Here is a 10,111-nt window from a genome sequence, read left to right as displayed (position 1 = left end):
AAAAACTGCTTAAAAAAGTTCTAAATGAATATGATGAAAAAAACAGAGTCACAAACCGATCTGAAAACGTGTCAAATGAGCATGTCTATCCTACAGAACAGTCTGTGTCTCAAACTATTTGAAGATGGCGGTTAATGGAGAAGTCTCTTGCAATATTTAAATTAAAGAATATGTGATACATATCTTTATTACAGACTATATTACAAAACCTTTAGAAAGAAACACCTTTGATACACCATCAAAAAGACTATATAGTGTTAACTAAGTAGTTGTGAGATGAGATATGGTGTGGTGACTGGTACAAAAGAGGAAGACTAAAGAGCAGTTCTCAGCATAGAGAAATGTTAGCAATACAAAGCTTTGTGTATTTAAAAATATTTATTATGGATGTAAAAAAGAATGTGAACGTTGTGGTAGCAAAATACAGGTAAGTCTTAACAACATCCAGAAAAATGTGTATCAGGCACTGGAGTCACCAGAAACTTAGAGGCATTAACACTGTAGCCCCATGTGAAATTTGGTATTGGCAGTGCAATGTGCACTAGCAGGAATGATCTGAAGCACACAGACATTAGTTTGTCATAGTTATCTAACCATTCAGAATATTTAAAAAATGGCAATACTTCTGTGGATCATTGAATAAGTAGATCAAATAAAAAGAGAAAGGCATGCATAAGAAATACAATATAAGACAATAAAATGTTGTCTCTTCACTATATATGTTAAGATTAGGCCTTCACTGGAATGTCATGTTCTGTCCCAGCCCAAGTAAAAAGTAATGAAAACAGATGGGACTCTGAAAAGCTTAGAGGTATGTAGATATTCACATTAAAAATATAGCAAAAATGCCTATCTGGGAAGGGATGTGATAGGGCTGTAACACAGAAATAGGTAGAGAAGTTGTTTATATTTACCTGTTTCCTAATTTAAACACATACATATATCTGGATGAAGCTGGAGAGCCATTTAAAATGGGCAAAGTTGGTGATAAATGCTTAGCATAAATTTCAAAGAAGACAGGATGCTTGTAAGGATAGGGATTACTGCACACAGTATTTCAGATGGGAATAACAACAAAAGCATTTCTGAAAAGCAGTAGAGCCTTAATGATCAAAAATATATCCTGACCTTTTATTACAGGAGGTTTAGAATGAAAGCTTCCTCTCCTGGCACTGTTATTCCACATTCATCCACTATGGGGGTTCTTGCATTTTCCTTTGAAAAGTGAATGCAAGGATCATATCATCATAGAATCATTTAGGCTGGAAAAGACCTGCAAGATCATCCAGTCCAACCACTAACCTACCACTGCCAAGTCCACCACTAAACCATGTCCCTAACTGCCACGTCTACATGTCTTTTAAATACCTCCAGGGATGGTCACTCAAACACTTCCCTGGGCAGCCTGTTCCAGTGCCTGACTACATGAAGAAATGTTTCCTAATATCCAACCTAGACCTCCCCTGGCACAACTTGAAGTCATTTCTTCTTGTCCAGTCTCTTGCTACTTGTGAGAAGAGACTGACACCCACCACATCGCTACAACCTCCTTTCAGGTAGAGACTGATAAGGTCCCACTTGACCTTCTTAACTTTAGGCTACACAACCCCAGTTCCTCCTCATCTGCTTCTCACAAAATGTGCTCTAGACCCTTCACCAGCTTTGTTGCCCTTCTTTAGACATGCTCCAGCACCTCCAGATGAAACATTGGTCTGATGAAGCCTAGATTTTTAAAAGCTATGGGAGACATCGGATGCTTTACTTTTCATGTGCACAGTGAGAGACATTAGATCCAGGTTTTTCAGAGGGAACTTGTCATCAGTTCCCCAAAATACAAAGAATCCCATAAAATCTCAGACAGTGAAGGTTAAGTTATAGTGCAATACTTCATTTATTTGATTAAAACCCTCCACAGCTCGTAATCAGCATTTTTATTTCTATTTATTTCTATTTAAAAATAACAACTGTGAAACATGAAAAAAATAATCATGGCAACAATAATAAAAGTAAGCACATAGTCTGCTTTGTGCAGTACATTTCTTTCTTCATGCTCTGTAAGGGAAGGGTTGCTATTTGTGGTATGCTCCAAGTCTGCCTTTCAGAAGACGGCCCAGCTTGGCTGGACAGCTTTCAGTTGCTACTAGAAATATGTCACTTATTAGGAACAGAGGGGATGTTTATCACTGTCTCAAGGGTTACTTTGGCTGAAGCAAAGAAACAGCTCAGTTATATAATGGAAAGAGCTGGGTCAAAGGATAAGAATTTTATATAGTGTGCTCAGGATTCCAGCAATGCAGGCTCAGTTTCTCTCTCGTGTATCTTGCACAGACAGTGATTATGACAGGGTGGTCTATCTCGTATCTAGTGCTTAGTTTTGTTACCCAGACCCATCACGTAGTCATGGTTCAAACCCTCTTCCAAGTAATCTAGAAACACCAGCTCCAGTAGAGAATCTTGAACACAGCACCATCTTAACTGGTGCGGAGTATCAGCTATCCTTTCAGTCCTCACCAGCATTAACAGGGGTATACTCCTTGCCATAAACATAGTTGTGATCTCTGGTGAAACAGCAAAAAGAAACCCAGCCGTGCCTCCTTTAAGGGTACCACCTCACTGAGCACTGCACAGTATTTCAGCAAGAGAGGGACAGTTATAGAAAGTTGAACCTGTGTTTCCATCTGTTCATATAAATGCTAGAGGTCTCATTTTAGGGTAGCCAAAACCCTACATCCAGAGACTTTATAAACCCTCCTCCCCGTGTTTTAGTCCCCAGTACCAAGGTCATGCTGCAGATGAAATGTTTAACTAAGCATCAGATTGTCAAGCACAAACCCGATTACCAGGATAACAAGCCAGAAAACAAATACCGGGAAGCCAGCACCACGTCTCACCCTAATTACCAAACCCAGAAGTTGTCCCCGGACCACAGTGACCTCAGTTCCTCAACCGGGTGAGGGGTGCCCTTTCGTGAGGCAGCCGGGGGCTGGGGCGGCGGTAAGCGAACTGCCTCAGCCCCCTGCGGGGAAGAACCTCTGAGGCAGCCCACGTACCCTCACCCCAACACCTGTTGCGCCGCCATTTGGCCGTGAGAGACGGGGCAGCGGCCGCGGACTGCCCCGCTAGCCTCTTCTGCCCCCCTTCCCGGGGTGTAAACAGCCGCGCCAGGTGCCGCCCTCGCCGCGAGGGGATCGCTGGCGGACGAGGAGAGCCGAGTGGCGCGGCCCCACTTGGCAGCACAGACCCCAAGTCGCGAGCGCGGAAGGTACTTCAGTGGGAGCGCGGCCTGCCCTCCCGACAGCCCGCCCCGACGGCCGGCCCGCCCCTCTCCCCTGCGCCCTCCCTCGTCCCGCCGCCGGCTGACAGGTGCGCGCTCCTCCGCGGCAGCACCGGCCCCGATCCCCCTCGCCTCAGCCGGCCCCTCTGCGCGCCCCGCGCCCGCACCAGACCCGGCTCCCGCCCGGCACGACCCCGGATTGTTTAGTCCTTGGGAAGCTGGTCTGGGTCCAGATTTTGCTTTGATCCTTCTTTATTTTTTTATTTTTTTTTTAAGAGAGAGAGAAAAAAAAAACAAAGAAAAACAAAACCTGGAGACACAGAAAAGGGCTCTAGGAAAAAGTTTTGGATGGGATTATGTGGAAACTACCCTGCAATTCTCTGCTGCCAGAGCAGGCTCAGTGCTGCCTTCTCCCCAGCGGCGCAGCCCGCGCCGGGCGCTGCTGAGAGACGCCCGGGCCTCGGTGCCGCGCCACCAGTGCCTGCAGTGCCGGAGCCCCTCGCCCCGTCGGCCCAATGCTCCTCCTCGGGCTGCTCCTGCTGACATCTGCCCTGGCCGGCCGGAGGCAGGGGGCCGCCGCGGAGTCCGACCTCAGCAGCAAGTTCGGCTTCTCCGGCGCCAAGGAGCAGAATGGTAAGGAGTAGCAGCTCCCGCCGCTGCCGCTGCCGGCGGGTAGCCCGGGGCAGGGCGGGGGCAGGCGCCCGGCCGGCGCGGAGCGGAGCAGCGATGAGCTCTCTGGTTAGCGGGGCTGCCCGGCGCCGCGGAGAGAGCGCGGCCGCGGGAGGGGGAGCCGAGGAGCCGGGCAGAGCGACTGGGGCTCGGCAGCTGGGGGATCGGCCGCCGCCGTCAGGGGTGTGCTGTGGGTAAAAGGGCAGCGGTTCGCGGTCGGCAGGGAGCTCGGAGCCTCTCTCCTCTGCCATCGGAGGTGCAAAATGACCCCCCACCGTCGCTTCTCCCCCCAAAGCAAGAACCCGCGCACCTTTGTGCCCTAAATGCTTAGCTGGTGGGGGGGGGGGGGGTGTCTGTGCTTGAATGAGTGGTATTTTGTGCGGGCTGGAAACGAGCTAATCCTGCATAGGAAATGAGAATTACTTTCAACTTTCAAGTGTACCTGAAATGTTTAGAAAACTCTCAAATGCAAGTTCCCTTGGGCCGGGGCTGCGCGGAGCTGGAGAAAGACTCCTTTCATACAGCAAGGGCAGCTTCGGGGTGTGTAATTTGCTTAGCCTCTGAACTCCATATGATTTACATTATTCAGATTTTTAAGCGCCTTTCCTCTTGATCTGCTATTATGAAGTAATTTTAAAGAATATTTTACAAACTGAAACGTTATATACTGCATGAAACCACACTTAGTGTAGAATATCTAAAATTAAGGCCGTTAGCATGCATTCATGGAAACCCTGGTGCTTAATGTATGGGGAGGGGTGGTTTGAAAAATTGAGTACTTTGCATGTCAGCTAGAGCAAGCTTTCTCCCTGGGCACAAACCAACACAAAAGGGTGAGCTGGGAGCTCTCAAAACTCTCTGAACCGTAATGAAATAAAGCAGAAACACAGTTTCGAGGCTAATTCAATTCTCTCAACTTTGAACTTGGGACTCCCCAGATATACGTCATATCTTTTAATAGAAAGCAAAGTTTGAGACCACTGCCAGTGCTTTGAATAGGTAGAATATACAGTGCACTAGCAAATTTAGCAGGGGGAGATTAATACTGCTGTGGCCTGCTAATGTGATGATATATGGCACCTGCGGATTGCCAGAGTTGCTGATCAAAGAGCAGCATGGGGATCAATCTCTAATCAGAGCAACTGTGAAGGCCCAGAGGAAAGTGATCAAAAGGCTCAGAGACCCAGCTATTCTGACAGGAAACCAATCAGACTTTGTGCACAGTACAGGAAATTATCTGCTCTGTGTGAGAAATCACTCACTTTCTACCCCTTCCCTGCTTACCTGGCAGTTACAGGCTTTAGGGCACCAGTTTGAAACAAAATAGACTTGGCACTAATATACTGAAGTCTCATGCTGTTATGGTGCCTTCTGTTAAATTTGCATGGAGTGCATATGAAGCCAGTTGACACACGGAGGATCACCATTGCTGTGGTTTAACTTCATCAGAACTGGAAAGAAACCTGCTATGCTGTCAATCTGCCCTAGGAGATTTGTTACAGGGTCTGTTACAGCATAAGGCAGCTGGGCCCTGAAGGGCCTCCAGGGTCCAACAATGGGAAGCACAACAGTGTGAAAGGTAGATCGTATGGCATAGAAGCAAAACTGATGTAAGTAAGTAAGTATACGTGACAACACAGACTAGATTCTATTCACATATATCAGAAATGCAGCTGTCTTAGGTCAGGCTTCAACTGGTTTGTAGTGCAATTTGGCATGCTCCAAGACAGTCACTACATCTTAGAACAAATGCAAAGCTGGGAGAATTATATTTTTTTAACATGCCCTGAAACTGTGTTCCATGGTACTTTACACTTACAACACTCCAGGAGGTTCTTATAGCTTACATGAAGTTTGCTTTCTAGTTGTTCAATTGCAAAACTTACTTTAAAAATTAGCACAAGTTTAGGTATAACTAAGTACCAACCCTTGACTTTTCTTAAATGATTTTAATTATTTGGGGGATCAGTAACACTGGTCAAACCAGTTCTTACTTGATTTAATTAGGGTGATTTTTACACTCTGCTGCAATCTAAAGATTGTATAGCTTTTAGCTAGAGGCAGGTTAAAATTCTCTAGAGTATGAGAATGAGCTATTGCTGTTCACATGCCAAATAATCTTTGGTCAGGAGAGAGGGAGATTTTTCACTCATGCATTCTACAAATAAAAAATCTGACCTCTATTTGTAAAACTGCTAAATGGCCAAAATTTTTTGCAGTAGAATGGATTACAGTGTTACTCAGCTGCACACGTGGGTGCTGTAGCTATTGCTTCAAGGTGATACTGAAAATGTCTATGAGCAGTTATTAAATCGATAGGATTGCTTGTGTTACAAAGGGTAAGCATGTGCTTAGGGATTTTTTTTTTTCCATAAATGATGTTTATTTATTAGCTAAGTGATTATTAACTTCAAAATTATGAGTTTGACTCAATTTATTTTCTAGATGTAGCCATAAGGAGTTCTCTTGTTTCTGGTGTATGTGGAGTGTCATTTTAGGTGGAAATTTCCTAGTGTAAATATTTCTTTGTAACTGTAAGTTAGGTATTCTTAGAACACAGTATTTTGCTGCCACCTTCTAGGAATTCAGTGTGATGGTTGTTGTGGGGCCAGAGTAGCTCCATTTGAAACCGCTTAAAACTACCTCCTTGTATTTACTGGCCCTCAGTTACATTCAGATTTTCTTTAAGAACAGGTTGTATTTGTAACTCTGCTTGACAGTAAGGGGTTTTATGTGATTTCTTTGATAAATTCATATTAATGTTTTTATTTTGTTCAACTGAGTAAATACTCATCTAGAGGATCAAAGAAGTTTGTGCAACAGTTTATGGAAGCTGAAGTAGCAGTAAATGGTGTATGTAGTGATGGCTCCCATTTATCTGAGTAGATTTAATATCCACTATTCTTTGTCATGTTGAAAAGCAGATTATGCTTTGAAGGGTTTTTCATACTTAGGTGGCTTTATCAGTTCTCTTATGGCTGTCTGATGTACTTATTACCGTTTTTCCGTACTGAAGTAGAGTCAAGAAAAATTCATCACTCGTTATCTTTTGAGGAGAAAACTGTATCTCTTGCATATTGAATTTGATTACTTGTATGATTTACTTGTTTCTTCTATTATAGTTCTGGCTGGTTTTGAATCTACTTTCAACTGCTGGTTTTATATCTTCATCTTGTTTCTGTAGTTTGGGAAATCTCTGAGGGAGCTGTTGGTCAATGGAGTATTGTGAATGACAATTCTAATGACTTAACTCTGGGGGTCTGAGCATGCCTGCTTATTTGATAGTATTAGTTTAATTTAGATTTGATTACAGCATGAAATGGTAAGAGAATCTAAGTCCTGTTTCCTTGGCTGTCTTAGGACAGGATGTGATAAATTTTTAAAGTAATTTTGCTGAGCTGTCAGCTGTTCTGATTTCTGTGAAAAAGATGATATCTTTACAGAAAATACCCCCCCCATTTTTGGGTGCAATGATGTGTATAGCTTATGTGGCATGTGCATTTAAATGGAGCAGTGCATGGCTTCAGAAAGCCAAGAAACTGAGGTCAGTTAGCAACTCACCAGGACCAAGCAGTTGAGAGAGATTAACTTTCCTGCAGGCAGTTTCAAGAGTAAATGAGCAGCAGTAAATAGAGTTGCTGAAGTAAATTTTAGAAAATCAAAGCATTTACTTGATTTCTGTTAATCCTGCAGCACAGGTAATGTACTGGTGATGGTGTAGCTTTTGACAGATCTTTCTTTTAAGTTACTTGTGTATCTCAGGCCATCCTTGGGAAAAGTTGGTGACTACAGCTGGAACTGAAGTGAGTAGCTGAAGTGCCAGAGGAAGCTTCTCTCATCATGTTGGCATGTGTGTGGCCTCAGCACCTCCTCACAGCCGCCAAGAGGATTTCCAGGTTCATGTATCTCCAGAGGGAGCTTCCAGATTATTCAGGGATGGGGACAGTAGAATTTCTGATTAAGGTCATTTGACTCAGGCTGAACATCTGAAAGAAGCTGTGGATGTCCAAGTGATGCCATGCATTGAATTCTTGCAGATGGGCATGTTGATGCTTTTGCTCGAGTGCAGTCATTTGACTGCAAAATTATCTCTTATAAACCAGCGTACTTTAAAGCAGTGGGAATATACGCCACCTCCGCTGACTCTTCTTGAATTGATGAGTGCCACTACAGTCTGTTGACTGCTGCTGGGCAGCAGCAATTTTCTTCATTTTGAGAAGATGAGGAAGTATAAAATATGAGCGCGTGTCATCTAAAGGGAAACTTGATAGCAGTGCAATTTTTCTCAAGTTTAATCTATTTCTGTTTAGTCCAAGGCTTGTTTTGAAATGTTTTAAGGCCCTTTTCCTGGAAAGTGAAGAATTACACCACATCCTCTTTCGACTTTAAGCAAAAGCTTGTGGCAAGTTAGAGAAGCTCTTCAACACTGCAATAAATAGCAGTGGAAGATAGCTTTAGATTTATTTTTTCTGCTTTTGTAGTTGACTTCTGGCATATTGTGTGCTGTCGTTCAGCAGAGTGCTGCTTGGGACTTTTCCTTAGTCCTGCTGCTTCCCTCAGTTTCTTCTGGTAGACAAAAGTAAGGGATTTAAAAGCACAGACCATTTGCTACTTGTCCCAAGTATGTAGTCATTCCATCCTTCCCATCCTTCCTGTATCTTTGTTAAGTATCTTGAGCAGAATTTAAGGGAGAAACATGTAAAATCTTATTTTTGCCTTAACAGACTTTAAAGCTTTATGTCATGTTGTCTGGGGGTTTTTAGTTTGTCTTTCAGTCAGATACAGAGTTTTATAATGGAGAAGAAACACAGGGCGTACCTTTTAAACACTGACAGCTATACTGCCAAAGGGCTTATGTTGAACTTTGTCTTCACATAAGCATAATGTCTTTTAGATCTTAAAACTTTATCCCAGCCTTTGAATTTAATTATTACATAGTCACCATGTAATAGCAAAGGACTGGTTTGCATCCTATAGCAGTGGCTGCTCATTATAGCAGAGTGGTTTGGGGCGGGAAGGGGGGGTGTTGCTGTTGGGTAGTTGCTGCTTTTGGTTTTTCCTGTGTCTGGCAGTTCCTGATTACTAGAAGGAGGACACTGTGCAAGTCCACTTCCCATAGCTGGAAACGAGCCTCTTCAGTTGCTTTATAGATAGTTCTTGGCTTTACCAGAGAACCATGACTTTGCTTTTTAGTCACAAAGTGCGTGCCATGGAAAATACCCTTCCTGGTGTACAAGTGTCTTAGATATTGGCCATACATAAGTAGCCTTTTAGCTGAAACCTGTGGGACTTAGCAAAAGTTACACAACAGAAAATGAATAGAGCTAACATGCAGAAATGCAGTTGTTTTAGTAGCACTTAGGTATCTATGAGTGCTTTGTTGTTTTGGAATATCTGAGAAACTAATTGTACCTTAAAACTTACTCAACCCTGTTATTCCCTTGTAGGGAAAACTTTTTCAGCTTGTGTTTGAATGTGAAATGCTTTTATTTAAGTAGGTGAGTGAAAATGCATAATGTGCTATTGTGAAGCTAAAATACAAATTTTTCTAGAGACGTCATTAAATTGTAGGATGTTATTTTAAGGTGGCAATGCCAGGAAAATTTATTTATGACTCCATCCATAGACATCCTAGCCTTGGGGTTCATCTGTCTTCTGATCTTCATTTCTTGACAGGCTTCTGCTGAGATTTTATAAACATATCCTGAGTGTTACATTTGATTATTTGGGCTTAATTTCATCATCCTATACCATACAAACCAGTTTTATGTGAAGATACCCATTTTGACAAAGCATTTCTAGCCATTTTCATAACTTAATCAGTTTCTACAGAAGTTGACTGGATGAGACGAGGCAGGACTCCAAACCCTCATGGACAGAGTATAGGAACTATTAAAAAACTTATTGTAAGCTAAAGGAGAGAGCCCCTTAATTCCCTGGTCTCGTGCAGGCCTTCTGCATTAGGGTTAGCAGGGACTTACTTTCTTCTGAGCTTAATTAGTTCTGTTCCAAATGCTACATCTTTGTTAAGTGTGTCCACAATTTGGACTTTGGCGTTCGCCTTGCATAGGCATGACTGTACATTTACACTGAGCTTATGGGCTGCTTGGCTTCTTGTTACTGTGGATTCCTCTGAAGTGCTGCTAGTGTGTGCCACCCATCAACCCC

General features: G+C 43.3%; 1 protein-coding gene across 1 annotated transcript in view; it reads left to right on the top strand.

The window, feature by feature from the left end:
- Nucleotides 1-3,645: 3,645 nt before the first annotated feature.
- Nucleotides 3,646-10,111, top strand: part of PDGFC (platelet derived growth factor C) — a 129,257-nt gene continuing 122,791 nt past the window's right edge. The window contains exon 1 of the mRNA XM_062607472.1: nt 3,646-3,907. Coding sequence (XP_062463456.1) covers nt 3,790-3,907 — 118 coding nt within the window. The 5' untranslated portion in view covers nt 3,646-3,789. The remainder of the gene's footprint in view (nt 3,908-10,111) is intronic.

Source organism: Pezoporus occidentalis, unplaced genomic scaffold (assembly GCF_034315485.1).
Source record: "Pezoporus occidentalis ecotype Australia unplaced genomic scaffold, CSIRO_AGI_Poc_V1 ctg1, whole genome shotgun sequence".
Taxonomy (NCBI): Eukaryota; Metazoa; Chordata; class Aves; order Psittaciformes; family Psittacidae; genus Pezoporus; species Pezoporus occidentalis.
This window is presented reverse-complemented; position numbering and strand designations above follow the sequence as displayed.